Below are 26,480 nucleotides of genomic sequence, written 5' to 3' on the forward strand. Positions count from 1 at the left end.
CCTTTTCCTTTCGATGGAACAACATATCTTTCTGCCCAACTGTTTGTTCTTTCTGTCAATTTTCTTGATTTTTCTTTTTCTGACTCCTTCTGAACATTTTATCTCTGTGTTCTGTACTGCTACATGGCTCAAATCTCTCCTGAGGTCAAAGGTAGTGTTTGCAAGGGCAGCAGCCCATGCCCCACTTGGTGAGAGAGCTTTTTGTCATTTACATTTCACTAATATTCTCTCTGCCCTGGCCACTTCTCTTCCAATTCAAATGATCAATTTTCTTTTCCCAAATCACAATTTATCCCTTTAACACATTACGTGTTAGGGAATGTGTGTGTGTGTGTGTATAGAATTTATTTTCCAAATCAGGCTGGCCAGCAAAAAAATTATTTTTCTAAACCATCCATCCAGCATTTTCTTTGCTCCTTATTCTCACAAGGGTCATGGGGAGTGCTGGAGCCCATCCCAGCTGTCAACGGGCAGGAGCCGGGGTACACCCTTAACTGGTTCCCAGCCAATCGCAGGGCACATTGAGACAAACAGATGCACTCACAATCACACTTAGGAGCAATTTAGAGTGTCCAATTAATGTTGTATGTTTTTGGAATGTGGGAGGAAACCGAAGTGCCCGGAGAAAACCCACGCAGGCACAGGGAGAACATGCAAACTCCACACAGGCAGGTCCAGGATTGAACCCGGGACCTCAAAACTGAGGCCGCTTTACCAGCTGAGCCACCGTGCCACCATTTTTCTAATCCAGTTAAGTTAAAGCCCAAGTGTCATCCCTATAAACGTTCTAAAATAGATATTGTAATGAAAAATACATATAACATTATTCACTTCAATGTCGATACGAAAAAATATATGTGGGCGGAGAGCCCGTCATCCATGCGCAAAGTTGCAGAAGTGTCATTCTATGATATCCAAGTAGTCTCCATATTGGCTGCATCCTCCGTCCGTAACGTCACCCAGACATTTGCCAATGAAAACACGTGGTGCAGCCTAACTATGGGAGACAAACGCGCCCCTTCTCACACGGAAGCTCTTTTCGAAAAGGAAACACCACAGAACCGAGTTAAGTTACCAGGGCAATATTACACTATTGTTTCGAGCCTTCGGGGCAATATTACACTATTGTTTCGAGCCATATTCAGATGATATGCGATCACGGCCAAACCGCATCCCCGTCCGATCCACTTCCGCGACAGAGATAAGCCACTACAGCTCATCGCAGCCGGCCGGTGTGTCTTATGACGGAGCCGAGGGGTATTGCTTTAGGTGGTTGTTTATAGACGCCGCAGTACGTGATGAGCAACACAGTCAAGCCGGGGCGCTTTACTGCACACACGCAGCTGAGTGAGGCATTCTCCGCTAGGTTCTTCAGAGCCGCCCCCATCCGCAAAGCCCGACAAGCAGCCTTCGCGGAAGCTGTGACCGCCGAACGCGGCGCCTCAGCCAGTGTGGCGCCGTGGTGACATATAATGGAGCCGGGCCATGCTGCTTTTAGGGTTTGTTCATAGCCGCCGCAGTACGCGATGAACACTGTCGAGCCGGGGCGCTTTACTTAGCACACGCGGCTAAGTGAGGCATTCTTGGCAGCGTTCTTCAGATTCGCCGCCGTCCGACGTGCACATCGACATATTTCGTACAGGGATCTTTTGTTACGTTATGAGAGACCAATTACGTGGTCCGCCCCAAGCTATTACTTTTTTTAGCAGCTGTATACACACCTACCTGTGATTTGGAACCCACGAAGCTCTCGTCCTCTGCACCTGTGCAATCCATTTTTCACAACGAACCGGGGCTCTTGCAAACTTATGAAGGGTAATCCATTCTCCCGAGTGTTAAAGCAATGTCCAGCAATGCAATGAGCCGGCATTTTGGCCAACACGAAGGAACAACGAGTCCACTGGGGGGGGGGGGGGGGCTGCTGTTCTTTAAGTCCTTTGCTGCTTCCTCTCAAAAACAAATCCCTCGAGAGAATTTTCATGGCGGGAGTTACAAAAAGCTGTATACGTCAAAATCATGTTTTGTGGTGAAAAAACACATGGGCACATATTGGCTGACGTTATTTCATTAATAACATTTACTGCTATTATTCCCCATTTTGAGAATTTGGACCCAACACACTACACCTATCGTGTTCTAAGGTCGGCTTTTATATTAGATAGGGGGACTGTTCAATATTCCCCTTTGGTATTTCTCAAGCTTTGACTCAGCAGGGCGGAGAAATCTTGCCTGTGCATCCAGACGAGCTGTCATTTGCGATCCTGTCTCTCACTCCATTGTTTACACAGACACACGCTCCAACTTTTTTTTCTTTTCTGTTACGGCACTTTTATTTGATGTTATTGTATCGTATCGATTTGTTATTGACGTACTGAAGTATTGTTTAACACGGAATTTAAGTGCGCAACCAGAGTCTGTCCTCGTATATTTCTCAGCTGTTTTGTTTGTTGTTATCATATTATATCGATGTATCATTTACGTATTGAAGTATATTTTATACGGAATTTAAGTCCGCAACCTGAGTCCACCCTCGAATATTTCCACAGAATTTGTCGAACTCCGCCGTCCCTCATTCTTGCGATTGACTCATAATCACAAGACTTCTCCTTCCCAGTATCTTTGTGTAGACTGTGACAGTGTCTTCGCGCAGATTTTATGTCAACACTCACTCGTTCATACCCCACAAGGAAAATGTTTCTTACTCAGACATCTTCTTGTCCCTCGGATTTCCGTCAACCCTCAGATCCCAGTTTGAGAGCTCGAAGACCAGACCCTTAACGGCTCTGAGTTGCTGTGGCCACGGTCTTCCTGGAGGTTGACACTGAAGCTGGGATCCTCAGGTATGTTGGAATCCGGCTCGAAGAACCAAGTAAATGAAATCCTTTCTTTGGACACCAGATGGTTTACTGCAGTGATTTCCAACCTTTATGGCACCAAGGCACATATTCTACAATTTAAAAATCGCCCAGGACACAAGCAAACAAAAATGTTAGGTTTAAACCCAACTGCTGGACGAAATATGCAAATGAAGGGTTACAAAGTGGTCTTCAATTTAGCCCGGGCGGGGAGACACGGGTTTGGCTGACTAGCTGCAACTCCAACACCCATTCTGAGTCAGCCTTATTGGTGTCCCCCTTTTTATTAGTTTCTCAAAACAAAGGGTCACAAGATTACAAAACAAGTGCAGGAACAGATGGCAATACCAACACAAAGATGAATACTTAAGTAAACATTTCTTCAAAGTTGCAGCATTGTCTAAATAAACCTGCTAGAGGTCAGCAGGGCATGTGATTTACAGCATGTTTTTGGTGTTGAAGAGCATCTGCTTTGAAGTCAGCAAAGGGGTGCATCACTCCTCAAGGTGTCACGGGGGGGGGGGGGGGGAGTCACACAGCTGCTTGGAAGGAGAACAATACCAAACGAGAACAATAGGAAGGCAAGAATAATAGAAACCAATACATGATAAAACAATGAATTAAAAAAAGTCACAAAACATGGATAGTGGATACATTAATTACTGTATGTGAGTAATTCCTGCCATCAAAAGGAAGAGACTTTATTTGTTACTGTTGGTCACTATGCCTCCCTGGCATAAATAGAGGACAAAATACATTGTTTCTTGTAAATAAATATTTTTCGAGCAGTTATGTAATTTTAAAAAATCCCACAGTACACTTGTAGTGAGATCCTGGCACGCTTATGTGCCCCGGCAGACTTGTTGACAATCACTGGTTTATTGAAAACTTTTAAGTTAATTATGGGCACACCGGTTCATGGATTTGAGCTAAGATTACTGGAAGAGAAATGTGGATTTGAACAAGTGTGGTTCTTTGTGTGTGATGTTGTATATAATAATTATACTGAAGTAAACACCGTGGAAATTTCCAGCCATCACACTGCTCTGGAAGGAGATGGATTCTTAGTCCCAGAGAATGTATTTTGCTCTAAATGCGCATAGTAACACAAGAAAAAAAAGCAAAAAATGCTGGCTGAAGTCAACCGTGACACAAAACCTGTATTTTCGAATGCACAGAATGACAAAGACCTACATTTTTGGAGGCATGTGCTGTGGTCTGATGAAATTAAAATTGATCTCCAGGGTATGGTGAGCATCGTCCTGTTGACAGAAAAGGAGGAAATCTTGCAAGCCTGGGAACAATATCCCAACTTTGAAATATAGGTGTTGTAGTATCATCTATTGGGGCAGGCTACATTTTTTCCAGGAGGGATTGGGGCACTTCAGAAAATTGATGGCATCCTGAAGAAGGAATATTATACAGACATACTGAAGCAACATCTCAAGACAACAGCCTGGAACTTAAACATTATGTCAAACTGGTTCAAACTGGTTACTAATTATGACTAATTGGTGCCCTTATTACAGGCAGTGGCCATTCGGTAGAATATTCACTTCATTGATTGACATGAAGGTGACCCATTATTACCAAACAAGCATGCAATTGGCCATCAAGCTACGCCCATAACTGGGGGGGTAAAAAAAAACCATCTTCTCCCAAGTGACATGTATTTTGTTATTTCTCCTTCAGCATCTCCACTATCGGGCCCCACGTGCATTGCATTGCGAGGCAGTGGCAAACTGGATGGGATCCGCTGCCCCTTGCCTCACCGACATCGGTTAGGTTAGGATACCTGCCAGAGGTCTGGTGGGCCTTAAGGTCGCCAGCCACATGTTGCAAGACGGGGAGGGAAAAATTCAACTTCCATTCACACCTATGGGCAGTTTGAAGTCTTTAATTAACCTACCACGCACATCTTTGGGATGTGTGAGGAAGGTGCCCGGAGAAAACCCACACAGGCACGGCGAGAAAAGACAAACTCCACACACAGCGCAAGGATTTGGACCCCGGTCCTCAGAACTATGAGGCAGATGCTCTCAGCAGTCGTCCACCTTTCGAATTTCCATTTTAAATCAAACATCGTCAGTCATGTGAGCAAGACTTTTTTGCAATGTCTCAAATTTCCAAAATGTTTTTTTTTGGGGTACGCTTGGTTCAACTTTAATGCATATCATCATCGGATTATTAAGAGGGATCAAAAATGCTAGTTCTACCCATCCTAACATGAAGCTCTTCAACAAAGTGTGAAATTAAGAATGATCATATATAAAACATGATCATATGTAAAATTGATTTCTAAATATTGTTATTATTGACAGTAACTCCAGGGTGACCTCACCGACTTTGGCCTCATTGCAAGATACCAGAAAATAGATGAATATTTTCTTCCACACATTCTTTTTATTTGTAAATCATAAAAATTATATTTTTGAAATATAAAACGTACATTTGACCCATATCTGTTATACAAACAAGAAATGTTGCAATCAATGCCTGACATTTTTTTCTTTTTTTTTTTTACAAATTTTCTTTCAATGGAACACATGTTGTAAACAATCAATGTTTTCCTGTTAATACTGACAAAGGAAAAAAACAATCAAAAACGAGACAGGACTTGACCAGGATTCATACATTGGGTTTAAAGTTGAAATGATCATCGAGACATCTTTTCCAGACTTGTTGGTTTTCATGGTCACCCACGTTGCAAATCCAAGTCTATTACCTTGAGTTGTCCCATTGGATGGTCCCCAACCGCGGATTCATACATCCTCATGATATGACTTGGCCCTAGAGCGAATGGCTGTTGAATATTTACAGTGTATCACTCGCTCAGCATTTGCTTTTATACTTGGTAATGTGTGACATCCCATGTGACAACATTATGTTGAAACAGAAGTTGTGTTTATTTCCATACAAACTGATGTGATTTCCATTTGCTCTGTACACGTTTAATGATACACCGTCTCCTTGGAGGTATACAATGATGAGGAATGAAAGCAGGAGGGGGCTGTGAGGTCTTCTCAGGACTACAGTACAGTACATTTGTGGGGGATAGGATATGAGGAAAAATGTCAACGTAATCTCCAGATTCTGTTCAGCACCTGACCGAGGGACATGGCAAAGACTAATTTGACTCCAATGTAGTGGTGGAATGGGAATGCTTCAGTTTCATTAATTTTTTCTCTTTAATTTTCAATTACAAGCAAACTGTACACCTCCATGCAAGATATAAGCGGCCCTACAGTAAGTGGAAAAAAAACACTTTTCTAATTCAGTATCTTTTTTCAAGTATTTGATTACATTAGAAAAAAAAAATCTGCATGCAGGTCAGAAAAGGTAATTCCGGCCCTATTCTGACAAGGTGAGAAAGGTCCATAGGCCAAATGGAGAATGAGCATTGATGTTGTCCTGACACATGAGTTTGATTTGTTACTTTCACACAAAGAATGTTGCACAACAAAAACTATGAGCGATTTTCTGTTTTCTAATAACTACACAAAAATGTAGAGGAGAAGTGATTGTGTTAGTTTTCACTTTTTTTCTTTTAAAAAGTTGAACTTTTAGTCATAAAAAAAAATCAAGCTCTTATGCTTGCGTTTTCTCAAAAGAACATAAAGAAAAGGTTCCATAAAAAACATTTAAACATGCTTGGGGGACGGTATTTTAATCGATATCTTTCTTTTCCTTTGGTGAATCAAAGATTTCCTTATTTAGAGTCCTATAGTGACGGTACATTTTCGTGACATTCAATCAATAGTGACACCAATGTTTATATATTGGTCATCCTCCTGGGAGGACTAACACAATCTCTACAAGGACAACTTAATTCAATTTCGTGATTACAAAACAAAGATGTCTTAATCACCTGCCCCCCATTCCTGCACAAGACTTGCAGACAAGAAATTGTTTCATATCCTTTTTTATCACTTGTTTTTTTCTGTCCATGCACACACCAGACTGACAACACATCATGAGCATTGAACACTATAAAATCCTTTTGTTCAATAGCAACAGAGGAAAAATAATTGGACAACAAAGCAAACACACTAAAACAGTATGGCTTTAGCGTAGCCATGGTAAACATTTTGAATAGAGGATCTTTAGACAGAGAGAGGGACCAGTGATGCGGCTTCAGGGTGTAGGCACCAGAAGAAGGCCCTGTGCTTCCACATTAAATACCCATGTGGAAGCACCCCACTCGTGGGCAGAGGTGGTGGCAGTCTAATGGGGTTCTAGAGGAGGCCCTTCCACATAGGATGCCAGTACACTACCTGCAGGTGTGGAGGGAGGTAACCTCTGTCTCCAGTTCATACATTCCAGCGCTTATATACAATTCATTGCTTATCTTAATTCAGCTAAAAGCCACCCTGCTTCATTGGTCACATGGCATTCATCATTTATCAACTTCAGGATCCCCCAAATTGAAAGGTACTACTGGTTGTCTGTAGACAGGCCCCAATCTTCAGCGTGCACAGAGATGTGTTTTTGAAAGTGTTATGGGACACTGAAAAGTCGTGCCTAGACTAAATTAACCACAACAGGAATGATTGTCAGATCTCAACAAAGCTTTCTTGTTGTGATGTGATTTTTGATTGTTGTTACTCTATATTTCTGCTTTAGTTTTTTTTCTCCCCATGCATGCCATGAGGTAATCACACGCAGTGCGCTGTGGAGCTGTTGGTCCACTATGATCGGACCCCGTGTGGTCCAGAGGAGCTGTCGAGCGAAGACTGAGAAGCTCTTCGTGTGAGGGAAGCAAGAGTTGGATCCACCAAAGAAGAAGGTGGGAACAACTTATACCAACCAATTACTGTGCTTGATAAGTCCAGCTCCTCAAGGAGGATTTGTGCAACTCCCATGAAGCTTTTATGGTCCATGCGGCCATAATCTCCCCATACAATCACCTGAAGGAAGCAATAAAATTATTTTATACGCCCTTTAGTTAACTCCAGCTAAAACTTTATTTTACGATGGGAATACAGAAAAAAAAACATGTGACTCAAACACTACTACATTTTCCCCTCACCTGTAAGACTTTTCCTTGTGGACTTTCTTCGAACAGCAATGCTTGCTGGTACAGTGGGTCAAGTGTTTTCCGTGCAATCTTTGTTTTCTTTTTGGCTACGTATGCTCCATTATTCAGCAGATACACCTTGACATAAGGCGCTGAAGGGAGGGATGAAACAATGGAAAATGTTTGAAGGAGCTAAATTGGTAATATGTTTGAGGCAATTCTACCCAGAAAAACCATGTGATTAACTGTTCTATTATCTCAGTCAAGGTTCTTATTTACCTGGTAGAGATTTCGATCCTGGCTTTTGCACAAGACCTCGCGCTCTGATAACTTCCACCTCCAGCTGACCCTTTTTCTCCATCATACCTATCTGGATGTCACCTGTAAAACACACAAAGATAAATGTTGATAATAACATGAAAGTCTGTTTGTATAGCTGTTTAATGTAAAACTACATCTTACATTAAAGTGGAAGTAAAGTCAGAAAGTCAAAACTTGGTGTTACATTGCAATTATCCATACCTTTTTTATTAGCTGCAGGTTACAAATCAGGTTATGCAATTATTCATTGTAAAAATACTAATCACCGCATTGTAAGCTGCCATTTTTACATAATTCTGTGTGCAAAAACTGCAAGAATGTAATGTAACACCATACCTCCTTCAGCCCAAAAGGCGGAAGTAACTTCACAACAAGGATGTTTCTTTACAATTTGGCAAGCCGACTTTGTCAAAAATGGATCAGTAGGAATTGCAACCAAGTCAGGCTGTTAGTATAAAAGGTAAGTGTGGAGATTCATTTTTACCTCTAACTGCCTCAGGAAATGTACTCCACAGGCTGCCATGAGACTACAAAGCACTGGTCGCGGAGAGATGCAAACCCCTAATGCCGGAGAGCTAGCATTGCATCCATCCATCCATCCATCCATCCATCCATCCATTCGAGCCACATAAAAGGGTCAGCGTTTGCAGGGATCACCGTAGTGCTGGAGCCTATCCCAGCTATCTTTGGCAGGAAGCTGGGTAAACCCTGAACTGAACATCCAATTGTAGAGAACACTTAAACAAGCATTCACAGTCATATTCACACACATGGGCAATTTAGTTTTCAATTACCCTAACATGGATGTTTTTGGGGTGTGGGAGGAAACCTGAATGCCCAGAGAAAACCCATGCAGGCATGGCAGACATGCAAAGTCCACACAGCCGGGCCAGAGTGTGAACCCTGGTCTCTTTTGTGAGGCAGACGCTCTAACCAGTTGTCGACTGTGCCTCCACTATTTCATCAATGAGAGCAAAATAAATGTAGCATATTAATGTAGCGATTCCCCTTCTTGAGGTCACTCTTTGAAAACTGGTCTTAGGTGAGAGAAAAGACGAAGCACGGCTCCAAAGACCCATATAATGTTTAAAAATACTGGAATATATTTACATTTGCCCAGACGCAGGTCATCGGGGTGGCCTTTTAGAGCCTGGGCTGGAAGTGGGGCTTGAAGCCAAGTGCATGGTGGCCAGGCCTGCACCCATAGAACTTGCTGGGCACAGCCCGAAAGGATAACGTGGGTCCCACTTCCCATGGGCTCACCACCTGTGGGAGGGTCTAAATTGGGTCGGTTGCGTGTGAGCTGGGTAGTGGCGACCTTGGTGAGCCAATCCCTGATTACAGAAGGTGGCTCTCGGAACATGGAACATCACAACTCTGGTTGAGAAGGAGCGTGAGCTGGTTATGAGGTCGAGATGTTCTGACTGTACATAGTCGCTTTCACAGAGGTTGGGCACTGGTATCATCCCTCTTAAAGCTCAAGTGTCATCAAACGGATGATTTTTGGTATATTATTAATGAAAAACCCACAGCCAATATGGCCTCATGTGATTTTTCACCACAAAACATGATTTTGACATATACAGCTTTTTGTAACTCCCGCCCTGAAAATCCTCTCACGAATTTGTTGTCGAGAAGAAGCAGGAAGTGACGTGAAGGACAGTGGCGCCCCCTCGTGGACTCGTTTGTTTCCTTTAGTTTTACCTCCGCGAAGGTAGCTCGTTGTTCCTTGGTGTTAGCCAAAATGCCGGCTCATTGTATTGCTGGACATTGCTTGAACACTCGGGAGAATGAAATTATGCTGCATAAGTTTGAAAGAGACCCTGTTCGTTGTGAAAAATGGATTGCACGGGTGCAAAGGACGAGAGCTTCGTGGGTTCCAAATAACAGGTAGGTGTGTATACAGCTACTAAAAAAAATAATAGTTTGGGGCGGACCACGTAATTGGTCTCTCTCATAACGTAACAAAAGATCCCCGTATGAAATGTGTCGATGTGCGCATCGCCCACCCAACGTCTCACTCAGCCTGCAACATAGCTCGGCTCCACCCCCTCCTTATTTATGACGGCGGGATGAAACTCAGCCACACCGGCTGAGGCGCCGCGTTCGGCGGTCACATCTTCCGCGAGGCTGCGTGTCGGGCTTTGCGACGGGGGCGGCTCTGAAGAACCCAGCCGAGAATGCGTTACTCAGTCGCGTGCGAGCATGAAGCACGCCGGCTCGACTGAACACAAAGCAGCACCGCTCGGCTCCGTCATAAGCCACACCGAGCCGCGATGCCTCATCTCCGCCGCGGAAGTGATCGGACGGGATGCGGTTTGGCCGTGAAGGCATATCATCTGAATATGGCTTGAAACAATAGTGTAATATTGCCCCGGTAACTTCACTCGGTTGTGTGGTATTGTCCTTTTCGAAAAGAGCTTCCGTGTCAGAAGGGGCGTTGGAAAAATCTGAATATCTTTGTTGTTCGGCTTCCATAGTAGCAGGCACTGCGCGTTTTCAACGGCGGAAGTGACGATGACGTCAAGGACAGATGACGCGACTAATATGGCGACCAATTGGATGTCGAGGGACACTCAATTGCGCAACTTTGTGCATGGATGACGCGCTCTCCGCTCACTTTTTTTTTTCCGTATAGACATTGAAGTGAATACTGTTATATGTATTTTTCATTACAATATCTATTTTATGTTTTTAGGGATGTCACCCGCACTTTAAGAAGGATTGGACTGGAACTGCCTGTGCTGAAAGGTGGAGAGCAGGTGTGGGTATTGTTATTGTGCACCGACTCGGCACCTATACATTGCGGTTCAGTATGGTGGACAAGAGGGTCGCCTCACTCTGCCTTGATGATGGACGGGTGATGGACTTTTCCTGAATGTTGTTTGTGGCTATGCACCAAATAGCAGTTCAGTCCCCACACTTTTTGGGGTCCTTAGAAGAGGTACAGGAGAGCGCTCCTGCGGGGACTACATATTACTGCTGGGGAATTTAAATGCTCACATTGGCAATTAAAGCGAGACCTGGAAGGACATGTTTGGGAGGAACAAACCCCCACCCCGCTTTACCCCCCAATCAGAACCCTGTTCTGTGCTCATCATGGATTGTCCATAACGAATGCCATGTTCAAGTATAAGGGTGTCCACACGTCCACTTGGCACCAGGACATTCTAGGTCACAGTTCAATGATGTACTTTATGGTCGCGTCATCTGAATAATTGCGGCATGTTTTGAAAAGAGGGGCGGAACTTTGGTTGAAGATGCCAGTCTTACGGGGCAGGCCCAAATGTATTGTGAGTGTCTGTTGGGAACATTTGGCAGAATTTGCTGTCAGAAGGAGTTTCACCTCCCACTTCTGGCACAATTTTACCCATGTCTCGAGGGAGGAGGGGAACATTGACTTTGAGTCGACCATGTTCAGCATTCCAAAGGTGAGGCAGCCAACCAGCGCTCTGGTTGAGCCAAAGTAGACCATTGCCCTTTCCGCGCCGACGAAAAGGAACAATGGCATCCTACTTCCGCTCTAGCGGCGACCAAGCTGGCAGACCCGGAGCTGATCGCAAAGCTTGCGGCCCAGAGGGAGGAGGGGTCCGCAACTCCCGAGGTGCAGCGATCCGAGGATCCCAAGACCTTCTGGAGCAAAATGTGGGCGGGAAAAGAGCAGCAGAGTGCCGAACTTGTGGACGTCATGGACTAGGTTCAGCAGGAAATAGATTACCGGCCGAGCTACACCAATATCACGGTCGCGAAAGACTCGCTGCTGACCCACGCTCACGCGACAGTAGCCACTGATCCGCTACCGAGCCAAGCCCACGTCGTGGTGGCGACTGACCTGCTGCCAAGCCATACCCACGTCGCGGTAGCCACAGACTTGCTGCTAACCCACGCTCACGCTGCAGTAATCACCAATCTGCTACTGAGCTATGACCACGTAGCGGTGGAGACTGACCCGCTGCTGACCCACGCCCATGCGGCGGTAGCCACAGATTCACTGCTGACCAACGCTCGCGTCGTGTTGGCTACTGACCTGCTGCCGCGCCACACCGACTTCACAGTGGCGACTGACCCGCTAACGCCCCGCACCCACGTCGTGTTGGCGACAGACTTCCGGGTGAACCACGTACCTGTCCTGGCGGCGGCAGCGAGGACACCGCGACCACCCTCCGCTTCTGTCTCAGCGGCGACATCCCCTCCCGAGCTCACTTCGCCAAGCGGCGGAGAGCCAGGGAGTGAGATCACAGCGCGGCTAACCGAACTCGTCAGACTGCGCATCATTCCGCCCGAAGAACCATCCATGTGTTCAACATTATTTACAGCCACAGGTTCAAATCAGTATGGAAGTATTCATCCGTCTTCCTGATCAACTGATACTGCTATTTCTTCATCAGACGAGGATAAGTGCGAGAAATCAGCGCTGGGCATAATGGTGTCCCATGTAATCGAGTGTTTGGAACAGCATGTAACACGTCACATCCAAGCACATAGGTCATGTGACTCGGGAAAATGGTGGTGCACCTGAAAATTCATAATTGTCAATAAAAATCTTCTCAAAACACTATTAAATGAGAGAGGATTTAACATCACATTATCAAGATAGAATACCTATCACATGACCTATTGGATACATTGTTACTCCAAACCACCAGAATTCTTGGTCCAACATCCGTTGTCTCAGGAGGGGCAAGCATTGCGCCATCAAAACTGTGTATAGTGTGGACGGATGGGGCACTGCTGACCTCCTTTCGGATTGTGAGTCGGTGGGAGAATGTTTCAAAGACCTCAATTCCACCAATATGCTTTTCCATGAGGAACCAGAGTCTGGGGTTTCTGAGGAGGGCTCTCCTATCTCTCGGAATGAGATCTGGGAGAGTACCTCTGGATTGACAGACTGGAGTGGTGGTCCCCTTTTTTCAGAAAGGGTACCAGAGGTTATAGTCTAAGTACAAGGGAATCATGTCCTAACCCTGCCTAGTAAGGTCCATTCAGGGGTGCCTCTCCTCTTCTTGCTCTACACGAACGACTGCACCTCATGGCATCCGATTGTCAAACTCCTGAAGTTCGCAGATGACACCACGGTCATCGGCCTCATCAAAGACAGTGACAAGTTTGCGTATCGACAGTAAGTGGTGAGACTGGAGCTTTGGTGTGGTCAATACAACCTGGCGTCTATAGAGATGATTGCGGACTTCAGGGGCATCCTTCACCACAGCTCCCCCCGACGCTGTCCAACTGTCTTGTGTCACCCATCGAGACCTTCAAGTTCTTGGGAATTACAGTCTTAGAGGACCTGAACTGGGGGACGAACATCAATTCCATCCTCAAAAAAGCGTAGCAAAGTATGTACGTTTTGCGGCTTCTGAGGAACCACGGCCTGTCACAAGATATGTTAATACAGTTCCACACAACAGTCATCCAATCAGTACTATGTAGCTCCATCACAGTCTGGTTTGGGGCTGCCACAAAAAAGGACAAACTGAGACTGTAACGTAAAATCAAAACCGTCGAACGGATTGTCGGCACAACGCTACCCACTATTGAGGACTTGCACGCAATGCGAACTCAGTCCAGGGCAGCCACGATCCTTTTGGATCTTCCACATCCTAGCCACCAGCTCTTCCAGCTCTTTCTTTCAGGAATGCACTACAGATCAATGAAAGTCAAAAGTAAAATTTCTGACAATTTCTAAGTTCAACTGATATTAGTAGAACATGATATAAAACGGTATTTAAAATTTTTCATCAATAAAAATTTTTGATCTGAGAAACTTTATCTGAAGAAAAGTTAAATGCATTGGCCTGTCAAGGAATAAACACAAACGATCTATACCTGCAATGTTTTGAAAATGCTGAAAGTTTAGTCCAACATAATTGCCGTTAGTGGCAACAAGCTAGCAATACATTGTAACAAATATTCCTGTCTCCAATCGTGATGGATTGTTGGGTGGGAGGGGGGTGCATGCATCACTGCGACTGCCGTAAATAGGAGGCTGGCTTGCTAGAACGGACCTTTATGTGAGTGCGTACGTATTGGCCAAGCGACGAAGTGGATGATAGTTGGACGTGGTTTTTTTTTTTTTGCGGCATGCCATCACACTGCCTCGCGATTGATGCATTGATTAAAACAAACTTAATTTCCTATGAACATGCGCTTTTGGCATCACTTTCGTACATGCTCAGAACGGTTAATTTGCATTTCCTGTTTCCGGATGAATACTCATTGTTTAGGAGCAGGCTTGATTTGTTAACAACACTTATAAAATAAACATAAATTAAGGCTCAAGGCCACACAAAATAAGCGACATCTTTCAATATCTATTTTTTAGACTCGTAACAAATTTTATGCATGTGATTTTTCGTGCTCGACTGCAGATTTGCGAGCACCAAGGCGCGCGAGCGCGGTTGGGCTCGTCAAATGTGAGCGACTGTATATATTTTTTATATATATATTTTATATTTTATAGACCGCACGATTCATCACTTTAAATTGCATCTTTTGGACAATTGACATCACACTGGTCTATCACGGATGGTAAAGTCACTCTGTACAAGCTTAACACAATGTGAGACATGAACACACTTATCTCTTACCTGTTCAAAATGAAGAAGATTTCACATCTTGCACAACTTATAAGGAATAGTTCCTATGAACAAAAATTTCTCTTCTTCTTTTTTCTTGTTGCTACGTTGTTCTTTGTTCTGAATGTCGTACCAGCACAGCACTGACTGCCGGAGAAAAATTCCTCGTGTTTTTAGAAACTTGGCCAATAAAGCTGATTCTAATTCTATAGGGAGGATCCATCGGGTAGTAGATTCAGGATTCAGATTCAGATTCCTCAGATTCAGGAGGAACAGTGTGGCTTTCGTCTCGTCCGTGAAACAGTGGACCACCTCTACACACATAGCAGGCTCCTCAACGGTGCATGGGAGATCACCCAACCAGTCCGATTCTGTTTTCTGAAACTGGAGAAGGCGTTTGACCCTGTCCCTCAGGGAATCCTGTGGGGGGGTTCTTCGTGCTATGGGGTGCCAAACCCCCTCTGGTCTTGGGCTACTGATTAGGATGCTTCCTGGAGACATTCCTGGTGAGGTGTTCTGGGCATGTCCCACTCAGAGGAGATCCCAAGGATGACCCAGGTCACATTGGAGAAACTATATTTAACGGCTGGCCTGGGAAGGCCTTGGGATAATTCCTGAAGAAGTGGATGAAGTGACTGAGAAGAGACAAGTCTGGGTTTCCTTGCTAAAGCTACTGACCCCCTGACCCAACCACAGATGAGCGGAGGAATATGGATGGATGGATGAATGGAGCAATTGAACATTATTTCAGGTTGAGGGCACAAACCAGCGTAATCTGTAGGCCGGTCCCAAGCCCGGATAAATGCAGAGGGTTGCATCAGGAAGGGCATCCGGCATAAAAACTGTGCCAAACAAATATGACCGTTCATCTAAAGAATCCCATACCGGATCGGTCGTGGCCCGGGTTAAAAACGCCCGCCCCCGGCACTGCTAACCTGCAGGGCGTGGGTGGAAATTCAGCTACTGTGGGTCGAAGACGAAGAAGAAAGAGGAAACCGGATCCATCGTCAGAAGAAAAAGAGGAATGCACAGAGCCTACAACTGAGTATAGGGACTTTGACTGTTGGGACTATGACAGGAAAAGCTCAGGAGTTGGTTGACATGATGATTAGGAGAAAGGTTGATATTCTGTGCATTCAAGAGAGCAGGTGGAAAGGTAGTAAGGCTACAAGTTTAAGAGCAGGGTTTAAATTATTCTACCACGGAGTAGATGGGAAGAGAAATGGAGTAAGTGGTTATTTTAAAGGAAGAGCTGGGTAAGAATGTCTTGGAGGTGAAAAGAGGATCGAGTGATGAGACTAAAATTTGAAATTGAGGGCGATGAAGAAGTGATGGGTAACTACGGCATCCAGGAAAGGAACTTTGAGGGACAGATGGTGGTGGACTTTGCAAAAAGAATGGAGATGGCTGTAGTGAACACTTATTTCCAGAAGAGGAAGGAACATATAGTGACCTACAAGAGCGGAGGTAAAAGCACGCAGGTGGATTATATTTTGTGCAGACGATGTAATCTGAAGGATATTACTGACTGTAAAGTAGTGGTAGGGGAGAGTGTAGCTCAACAGCATAGGATGGTGGTGTGTAGGATGACTCTGGTGGTGGGTAGGAAGCATAAGAAGACAAAGGTAGAGCAGAGAACCATGTGGTGGAAGCTGAGAAAGGAAGAATGTTGTGCGGCCTTTCGGAAAGAGGTGAAACAGGCTCTCGGTGGACAGCAGAAACTCCCGGAAGACTGGATTATGACAGCCAAGGTAATCAGAGAGACAGGCAGGAGAGTACTTGGTGTGTCTTTTGGTAGGAAAGGGTAGGAGACATGGTGGTGGAACCCCAAAATACAGGGAGTCATACAAGGAAAGAGATGAGCGAAGAAGTGGGACACTGAGAGGACTGAGGAGAGGTGAAAGGAGTACGTCGAGATGCAAAGGCTGAACAAGAGCCATATGAAGACATGTACACCAGGTTGGACACGAAAGAAGGAGAAAAGGATCTCTACAGTTTGGCCAGACAGAGGGATAGAGATGGGAAGGATGTGCAGCAGGTAAGGGTGATTAAGGATAGAGATGCAAATGTGTTGACTGGTGCCAGTAGTGTGCAAAATAGATGGAAAGAATACTTTGAGAAGTTGATGAATGAAGAAAATGAGAGAGAAGGAAGAGTGGAAGAGGCAAGTGTAGAGGACCAAGAAGTGGCAATAATTAGTAAGGGGGAAGTCAGGCACTACAAAGGATGAAAAATGGAAAGGCAGTTGGTCCTGATGACATACCGGTGGAGGTATGGAAGCAATTTGGAGAGATGGCTGTGGAGTTTTTGACCAACTTATTCAAGAGAATACTAGCGGGCGAAAAGATGCCCGAAGAATGGAGGAAAAGTGTTCTAGTTCCCATTTTTAAGAACAAAGGGGATGTTCAGAGCTGTGGGAACTATAGAGGAATAAAGTTGATGAGCCACACAATAAAGTTATGGGAAAGAGTAGTGGAGGCTAGACTCAGGACATAAGTAAGTATCTGCGAGTAACAGTATGGTTTCATGCCTAGAAAGAGTACCACAGATGCATTATTTGCCTTGAGGATGCTAGTGGAAAAGCACAGAGAAGGTCAGAAGGAGCTACATTGTGTCTTTGTGGATCTAGAGAAAGATTATGACAGAGTACCAAGAGAGGAACTGTAGTACGTACTGCATGCGTAGGTCTGGTGTGGCAGTGAAGTATGTTAAAATAGTACAGGACATGTATGATGGCAGCAGAAGAATGGTGAGGTGTGCCTTAGGTTTGACAGAAGAATTTAAGGTGGAGGTGGGACTGCGTCAGGGATCAGCTCTGAGCCCCTTCCTGTTTACAGTGGTAATGGATAGGCTGACAGATGAGGTTAGACTGGAATCCCCTTGGACCATGATGTACGCAGATGATATTGTGATATGCAGTGAAAGCAGGGAGGATGCAGAGGAACAATTAGAAAGATGGAGACATGCACTGGAAAGGAGAGGATTGAAGATTAGCGGAAGTAAAACAGAATATATGTGCATGAATGAGAAAGGTGGAGGGGGAAGAGTGAGGCTACAGGGAGAAGAGATACCGAGGGTTGAGGATTTCAAATATTTAGGGTCAACAATCCAGAGCAATGGTGAGTGTGGTAAGGAAGTGAAGAAACGGGTCCAAGCAGGTTGGAACAGCTGGCGGAAGGTGTCTGGTGTCTTATGTGACAGAGGAGTCTCTGCTAGGATGAAAGGCAACGTTTACAAAACAGTGGTGAGGCCGGCCATGATGTATGGATTAGAGACGGTGGCACTGAAGAAACAACAGGAAGCAGAACTGAAGGTAGCAGAAATTAAGATGTTGAGGTTCTCGCTCGGAGTGAGCAGGTTGAATAGGATTAGAAATGAGCTCATAAGAGGGACAGCCAAAGTTGGATGTTTTGGAGACTAGGTTAGAGAGACCAGACTTTGATGGTTTGGACATGTTCAGAGGCGAGAGAGTGAGTATATTGGTGGAAGGGTGCTGAGGATGGAGCTGCCAGGCAAAAGAGCAAGAGGAAGACCAAAGAGAAGGTTTATGGATGTGTTGAGGGAAGACATGAGGGCAGTTGGGGTTAGAGAGGAAAAAGCAGAAGATCGGGCTAAGATGGAAAAAGATGACACGCTGTGGCGACCCCTAATGGGACAACCCGAAAGGAAAAGAAGATGAAGAAGTCAGAAAACCATTACAGTAGTCAAGTCTACTTGAGATAAAAGCATGGATGAGCTTTTCCTGGTCAGCTTCACACATACAAGAGTTCATTGATTGTTGTTGTTCATTGTTCTGAAGAACATATCTAGTTCTGCAGATGGTCGAAGCCAGTTTCGTGATTGATTTGATATGATTGTTGAAAGTCAGGTTGGAATCAATCAGAACACCAAGGTTTTGGACTTGCTCTTTGGTTTTTAAAGATAGAGAGTCCAGGTGTTTAATAACGGCAATTCTCTTTTCTTATTTACTTGAAGAAAATTTTGGCTCATTCATTTATTTATCTGATTTAGACAGTGGCACAATACCTCAATTGAAATGTAGTCATCCGGAGAAACTGTTAAATATAACTGTGTTATCTGCATAGCTATGGTAGTCAAAATTAAAGTTTTGAAGAATTTGACCCATGGGTATCATATACAGGCTGAACATTGTAGTTAAGTTTTTGAAGTCAATTGGGACATGGGTTTATTAAAGCCAGATAAAAATTGTTGGTTTACGTCAGTCTGAGTGAGTGAGTGAGTGAGTGAGTGAGTGAGTGAGTGAGTGAGTGAGTGAGTGACTCGCTGTGACAACAGCAGGCTGAAAGCAAAAACCTGAAAGTTACTTCTTTAGTGAGCTGTACGCTACAAGCTAATTAGATGCATGCTAATTGTTGGAGAGGGGTTGCCAGTTCTTTGTGATGACTCCTGTTAACCCCAAGTAGATTCACTGTGTTTTCAGCTTTTTATGAAAGTGGCTATTAAAAAGCAGGTCATAAATTTTTCTATTTTGAAATTTCTGTGCATATGTATTTTTAATAGACATATCTTACACATTAACATTGCCCTTTTTTGTTTACCTCTGCCAATCAGCCTGTAAATGTTTACAAGTTAACTGCACTTTCATTTTGACTTTAGTTTAAGTGTGATGAGTCAGGTCAGCCTTTCAAGATTTCCAAATGGATGTGAAAATGGGTCTGGATTTAAAATTATTTCTTAAGTTATTTTATCAAAGTTACAATTACATTTTATAGATCTATTATAATCTATCAATTACACATGAAAATGAAAACAGTAATTCAGAATGTTGTTGAAATTGTGCTAACTTTTATGATATTTGAGAAGGGTCAAATGATTTGAAACAAGATTTGCAACAAGATAATAATGAATGAATGTTAATATTTTCCAAAATCTAATTGTGCATCCAAAACATGATTATAATTGAATTATTGTACAGCTTAATAGGTTGAGATCACTTGAGATCAAACCCGTGAACTAAAATACTTTGATGTAATCAACCTGTAGTTTTGCACGTTATTGCAACCTAAAACATCATCCTGATTTCTGAGTTTGGTCACATGACCAATCATGCCCGAATATGTCTGTAATGGTAATTTCAGTTGACAGCAGAGGGCGATATTAGGTAACATGAATGCTTCCTGGAATAGATGAAAATTATTGAATTCATCTAATTACCAGTAAGTCTTATTCCACAAACAGTATTGTTCAAAGTATCATGCTTAGACTAGTGGGGGCACATACAACATATTTTTTTGCCCCAAATGTTTTCCTTTCCTTCCATTTAAAAAAATTTGTATTTTTGAGAAGTAATCCATCATTTGAGATCATGAAATTATGTGTAGGTAATGTAATGTGTAAGGTATCGTAAAAAACAATGTAATTCAACCAAAGGTATGCTAGAACAATGGATGGAAAATCCTGGGGGAACACAATTCATGAAAATAAAAACTATAATTAACATGCTGTTGAACGTCAACCAAACTGAAAATGTGAAAATGTCCACAATCTCACCTATTGCAGGTGTAGCCAGTGTTTGCCTGCCCACTAACTGAGCCGGACCCAGGCCATCCAGAAAGTCACTGAACTGGCTGCTGGCTCCCAGATTGACCCCAGAAAAGATACTGAGAAGCACAAAAGCAACATACACAGAAAACTCACATTCATTTTAGTCAAGACACAAATACTGTAGTTTCTTTTCACCTACATACTGTATTAAACCAGTTCTGAAAAAGTCAGCTTTGATATAGTTTTCCCTTCAACATTATCAATTTGCTTAGTCATTGTCACAGTGTAAGAAATGCTCATAGCGTGAAGTATGATGGAAGAAGTTGTTTTTTGTGTTCCATGGTGATGAAAAGATTAAAATATTACTCACTTCCCCTCCGAGTTGTAACTGTTCATACTGCCATTGTTGGACTCTCTGCTGGGCTGCCGGCTCATATTCCTAGTCAGTTCCACTGCCATACCGGTCTCAGTGCTCCTTTGAATTGGTGCTCCTTTCTCTTTTTTAGTCTTTGCCTCTGCATATGGGAATCCACAAAAATGTATACATTTTTCTTTCAAACTCTTTCACCAGCCTCCAAAATATTAATACTATGCATTTTTTTTCAAACATGAAGCCTCCCCTTATTGTTCAAAATGAGACATGGAAAACCACAGAGGAGGAAAAAATACTCTATCATTTGTTTGAAGAAACCAGTCACCATATTAGCGATGGTACAAATACATCCATCAATTTTCTTAGCCGCTTATCCTCAAAAGGGTCGTGGGAGTGCTGGAGCCTATCCCAGGTGTAATCGGGCAGGAGGCAGGGTACACCCTGAACTGCTTGCCAGTCAATCGCAGAGCACATTGAGACAAACAGCTGCACTCACAATCACACCCTAGGGGCAATTTAGAGTATCCAATTAATATTGCATGTTTTTGGGATGTGGGAGCAAACCGAATTGCCCGGAGGAAACCCACACAGGCATGGGGAGAACATGCAAACTGCACGCAGTCAGGGCTGGGATTTGAAACCCGGTCCTCAAAACTCTGAGGCCAATGCACTAGAGCTGCTCCACCGTGCTGCACTACAAATACAAACATGGGAAAAAAAATCATACAACAGCAGACTACTGAAGCAGTTCAATATTCTGTCATGTGTTTGTTTGATGCAGGGCCAACTTGCAGTGGTGTAATTTTACTCCAGCAGTCAATTGTAGGCGGGAAATTATTAGAAAAACAAGCCAATTGACAACATGCAGAGTCATGTTTAGCTCCAGTGGTGAAAAGAATAAAGACGTAGAATTTACACACGCACACATACATACACATATATATGTACACAAATGAATGACACGTACCTGCCCTTGCTCTCATCCAACATAAATGGAAAATATCTTGTTTTATACTGAGCTATATCTCCCAATACTTCTCTCTCCTATCTCTCCATTCAGATTCAGTGACAGAAGACTAGACACATCCCTCCAGGCCTCATGTGGTGAAATACCTTTTAATGTCTCATTCAAAGAAAGGGAATATGCTTCTTCATTGTGGGTCTGTCTGAACAGGACTTGGGTTTAGAGTACCAAGTCTCTTGTGTGACTGGGAGCTCAGCTCTGGGGGCCTCTCAGCTCAGGTCCCTTGATTTTCCAAAACACTTTTTTTTCCATTATAACGCACACTGGCATAACAGGGATGAGCCTTTTATGGAATAAAAGGATACTTCCAATTTATAGTGCTTCAGTACAGTCTCCTCCCCAGGAGAAAATCAGGTTTGTTGTGCAACACAGTTTTTATGTGAGAATGCATTCTCTGAGCATAGATGTTTTTGGGTCTGAAAGTTTATGGAGTCTGCCTAATAAAATCTCTATAATACTTTACAATGTGCCTTTGCACATTCACAGTTCACTATTCACAGTCCCCCATATTCAAAGAGAAATAGACGAGGCACCACATTAGACATGTGGTGCACCTAATTTGCACACAGTCTTCTAACATTTGCAAATGTTGTGTGACTTATTCAATAGAATACAATTAAACAAATTAGTTAGACTATCAGCATGCATGCTTGCATGTTTTCATCATATGTAAGCTACCTTATGATGTCGCTGACCAGGTGGCAAGGACTAATTATATGTCACATTTGTAGGCTGAAGACACTTATACTGCCCCACACACTCCCTGTGTAGGCAGGTCATGAGAGACAATGTACACACTCACAGTGTCACATCAAAACTATTGTACACACTCACGGTGTCACATCAAAACTAAGTGTCAAACAACAGCAAACGGAATAGCATATGTAGCAAATAATAAAACAGATAAAAGAATGACTCAAGAAATAGTTGACACAAAGCATGCACTTTAAATTTGCATGCTCCCAGCATGCTTTGTGGCACTAAGGACTTGCCAGCTGATTACGATTGGACTCATCTAAAGACCCCCTTTTTGCCACAAGGCAAGCAAGGATGCTGGGAGGATGTAAATCGAGTTTAAAGTGCATGTTTTGTGTCAGTCAATTCTTGAGTCATTCTTTTATATGTTTTATTATTTGTGATAATTTTACTTTCAATGTGACGCCGTTCATTCACAATACCACTGTTACAAAATATAGTCTGAATATGAAGTTACATACACTTTCTGTCCTTTCATTCTCTAAAACATAATGAATACAATAACTCTCCTGCAAAAAAAATTTCTATAGAAATTCTATAGAAATCTATTGAATTCTATAGAGTTTGTACAGAACAACTTGTTCTATAGAACTTTGGCTGTGACTTTCTATAGAATTTCTATAGAACAAAGTGTTTATAGGGGAAATTAATAGTGGCATGTAAGACATCCACTATTATAAAGCCTTGAAAAATCGGAAACCAGCTGTCAGCGCGTTGAAGAGGGAACAAAGTTCACAAACCTTCAATCACTATCAACCAAATGACCAAACAGACCAAGGAGAAGTCATCTGACAAAATCTGGATTTTAACCATTATTCCACAGTTTTAAATTCGGGTTGGGAAAACCACTCAATCAACTGGATTTTCATCCATTACAGCTTGAGTACCAACATGACAAACAAAAATAAACAGCTCTCATGTTTTCAAGTTTGAGTATTAAAGTTTGTAGAGGTACCCACACTCACATTTCCAACAGGTTTCTGGGTGTGGGAAATGGGGATAGGTTTGCATGTTTTGCCTACCAGCAGATGGTGGTGAGTTGTATGCTGATGCAGTTCACTGAAGGAGAAGAAGAGAATGCGCCACATGCGCTAATTAAAAAAAAATAATGGTTGCTGCGAGTCTAGAAGCGGGTGAGTGGTGTAGGGAACGCGGTAGAAAGCATGTGTTCGCCTTCGAGCGGCTTTCTAGTTTATCATCACGAACCTTGAATGTGCAGCTAGCTAGCCAGCTAGCTACCACGGCCTCGTGGCGATAACATAACTAGGCAACAACCCGTAGTACTTTTTTATTAAAAACGTTTCTCCTTTTAAAGTATACGAGTATGTCAGCACCCAATGCACCTTTTCGGTAATATTATACAGTTTTTTTATTCAGAATTCAAATCTGAAATCCGTTATGAAGGAAACTATTTTATTTTTCGATTATCGGCAACAAATGATTGCACATTGCTTTATCCGCCGGAAAACACGACAACACAGTGGAATGGACCTTTCCGACTGGCGATCTTCAGCTCAGCCCCCCCTTAGCGACAGTTGCCATCGACCACAATCTTCCAAAATGGCGACTGAACAGAAAAGGTTTGAAAAGGATTCTCTATCGCATATTCCCGGCAACATTGCAGTATGTTTTTTGCTAAATGCACCAGACTTGTACAAGAGGGTTCTACAGAGAGGTCTCAACTATTTTATGCAAGGATATGTACACGGAATTGAGATTTTGGACAGAGCAGGACGCAATGTCAATGTTACAGCGAAATGTTGGCGATCGATGCAAAAAAGTTTGACACCTCTCAAACTTCATATTGAAATCAAACAGGATAAAATAGTGGAATCGTACTGGGCATGTTAAGCAGGGTGAGAACTTTTTAAAAGTGGAAAGATCGCGATTAAAATCATTGTAGTCTTTATAAGTGAGTGGGTGTATTCATTTGACTTGGCTCCTAATGGAACCCAGTGCTCTGTCTTAAAAGTCCGATGTGATACAAATAGGCAAAAAGACATTTCTCTTGCATGACATCGGGCATTTACGTATCACTAACCCGACTCTTCCCCATAAAACATTGCACACTTCATTCAGCAGGTAAATGATACGCTAACAAAGTGAAAGTTGTTCTCCTGCAATGTACTGATAATAATTAAATCAAACTAAGAGAAGTTACTTCACCCTCACCTACCTTCGAACATACATCCTTGTGTTTGTTGATATTGTCCACACTCAGTTGTACGTGTGCTCTTCCGTGAGCCTTAATCCATCGTAGACACTTTGTCAACTGTGTTTTAGACTTTGGAAAATGAATCAACCGGGCCCCTTGTAACATAGCTGGCCGGGTATCCTTCATCAGAATTGCATGTTCCCTAGAACATTTTGTTCGTAACATTAACTTTTCCAAGCGCACGTGACTGATAAGCAGCATTGCTTGTGGGACATGATGACAAGAGGGGCGTGTCAAGCTCGGGGTTAAGACAATGCGGCTATTTGATTGGTTATTTTTGTACGAGTGTTTGACAGGTTGGAAAAGTCCATTAGATGACTAGACGCGATACGTCACTCAAGGTGACAACATGGCGACCATTGGAGTGCATTGTGAGAACGGTGATGAATTTTCTGATATTTCGAGCGACGAACACTATTCTGAAGGGTCCCACGAAGACGGTGAAGAATACGAGCTTCATAAAGGGGTTAAAGGTTATCAATTTGAGCCAGTTAGACAGCAGACACGTTCAAATGGAGACGAAATGGCAGGCCAAGAAGCAGCAGCCAGACGCAGGGAGCGCCATATGGCTCATATTGGAAACAATGATTGGCAAGCATTTGTGAAGTTCTTGTTTGGCTAGCTAGTCATAAACTGATAAATAGTAAAGGCTTCGATATCCTGAATGTATATACGAAGTTTTCGGTCTTGTTTTGAAAATATGCAAACACCGTATATTTAGCAAATATTGATGGGACTTCCCGGGCGTTTATTGTCCAACACGATTGATCTGCCTGACTAATAGCGATTTCTTGGAGGGTTCGACGATCGTTGGCCCGGCCGGGTTTACCCGGGACGGTTCTGCCGCGCTGAGCCCATCATCGTTGTTTGTTGTACGGTTACTTGTATGAGAAACTATCAGCAGTACGATGTGCTTCACTATTTTGCGCGTACAAGGCTCGTTTATTATCGCACCAAAACAAACAGAAGATGATTACATAGTCCACAGTCTAAGTTGGTATATTTTCACAAGCAAGGATTTCAATGAACGATATCCGTTTAAAATGGTGTCACGTTAATTTGAGAGAATCTTAACTTGCTTCACCGTCAATGTAATTTCAAATGCTAAACTGATGCCATAACCAGACAGTACCCAGAGCCGTCCAAACCCCATTTTAGTCACAATTTTTCCAAGATGTTATGAGCAAAACCACAAAACTTTTTCATGAAAATCGTATAGTGAAGTCTTGTGGTTTTGTTTGGGCACTAAATGCTTAAAATACACAAGCAAAAAGGGGTGCATGGTTCTGTTTACTGGACTGATATGGGTGTTTGAGCATGTAGAAGTCTGTGAATGTGAACTGACTTTATTTATTTATTATATGCACAGGTCTGCATGTAAATGTATGCATTCCTATGCAAACAACAGAAGAGAGTTTTTCTTGCAATGAGAGTGAATATATTCACCAGAAAACGGCAGGCACAATTCCAGGAACAGTATCGGTAGCGACTGAATTTTCCACAATGTGAGTAAGAGGTATTTAAAAAAAAAATGAATAACTAAATTTCTCCTCATCAGTCCAGCTTTTTGCCATTTACATTCATCGCTTATCCTCACAAGGGTCACAGGAGTGCTGGAGCCTATCCCAGCTGTTATCAAGCAGAAGGAAGTGGAGATCCTGACTGGAAATCCCGGAGAAAACGCATGCAGGCACGGGGAGAACATGCAAACTTCACACAGGTGGGCCTGGATTGAACCAGAGTCCTCATAATTGTGAGGACCAATGCTTTACAGCTGGTCTTCCATGTCGCCCTATTAAAAGCAGCATTTGTCCAATCAATGCTTGTCCAAACAAAGTC

At 43.2% G+C, this 26,480-nt stretch overlaps 2 protein-coding genes and 1 long non-coding RNA gene across 18 annotated transcripts in view; 1 reads left to right on the plus strand and 2 right to left on the minus strand.

Moving 5' to 3' along the window:
• The window catches only part of LOC133506254 (potassium voltage-gated channel subfamily KQT member 5-like), a 180,461-nt gene extending 178,558 nt beyond the window's left edge, over window positions 1–1,903 (minus strand). For all 4 annotated transcript variants that reach the window (XR_009796440.1, XR_009796441.1, XR_009796442.1 and 1 more), the window contains exon 1: window positions 1,726–1,903. The gene's annotated coding sequence lies outside the window, so the exon portion shown is untranslated. The remainder of the gene's footprint in view (window positions 1–1,725) is intronic.
• LOC133506255 (uncharacterized) overlaps window positions 1,071–26,480 on the plus strand; it is a 28,481-nt gene continuing 3,071 nt past the window's right edge. The window contains exons 1-6 of one of the 3 annotated variants that reach the window (XR_009796445.1): window positions 1,071–1,499; window positions 2,744–2,840; window positions 4,548–6,101; window positions 7,507–7,641; window positions 26,011–26,146; window positions 26,242–26,361. This is a non-coding gene — a long non-coding RNA (uncharacterized LOC133506255). Of the gene's footprint in view, window positions 1,500–2,743; window positions 2,841–4,547; window positions 7,642–26,010; window positions 26,147–26,241; window positions 26,362–26,480 lie in introns of all 3 variants that reach the window. The other 2 variants (XR_009796444.1, XR_009796443.1) reach the window with 2 other exon arrangements.
• rims1b (regulating synaptic membrane exocytosis 1b) overlaps window positions 7,544–26,480 on the minus strand; it is a 145,065-nt gene continuing 126,128 nt past the window's right edge. For all 11 annotated transcript variants that reach the window (XM_061830220.1, XM_061830210.1, XM_061830213.1 and 8 more), the window contains 5 exons: window positions 20,644–20,788; window positions 20,280–20,389; window positions 8,152–8,253; window positions 7,885–8,024; window positions 7,544–7,762 (listed from right to left, as the gene is read on the minus strand). In XM_061830220.1, coding sequence (XP_061686204.1) covers window positions 7,544–7,762; window positions 7,885–8,024; window positions 8,152–8,253; window positions 20,280–20,389; window positions 20,644–20,788 — 716 coding nt within the window. The remainder of the gene's footprint in view (window positions 7,763–7,884; window positions 8,025–8,151; window positions 8,254–20,279; window positions 20,390–20,643; window positions 20,789–26,480) is intronic.

Source organism: Syngnathoides biaculeatus, chromosome 9 (genome assembly GCF_019802595.1).
Source record: "Syngnathoides biaculeatus isolate LvHL_M chromosome 9, ASM1980259v1, whole genome shotgun sequence".
Lineage (NCBI taxonomy): Eukaryota > Metazoa > Chordata > Actinopteri > Syngnathiformes > Syngnathidae > Syngnathoides > Syngnathoides biaculeatus.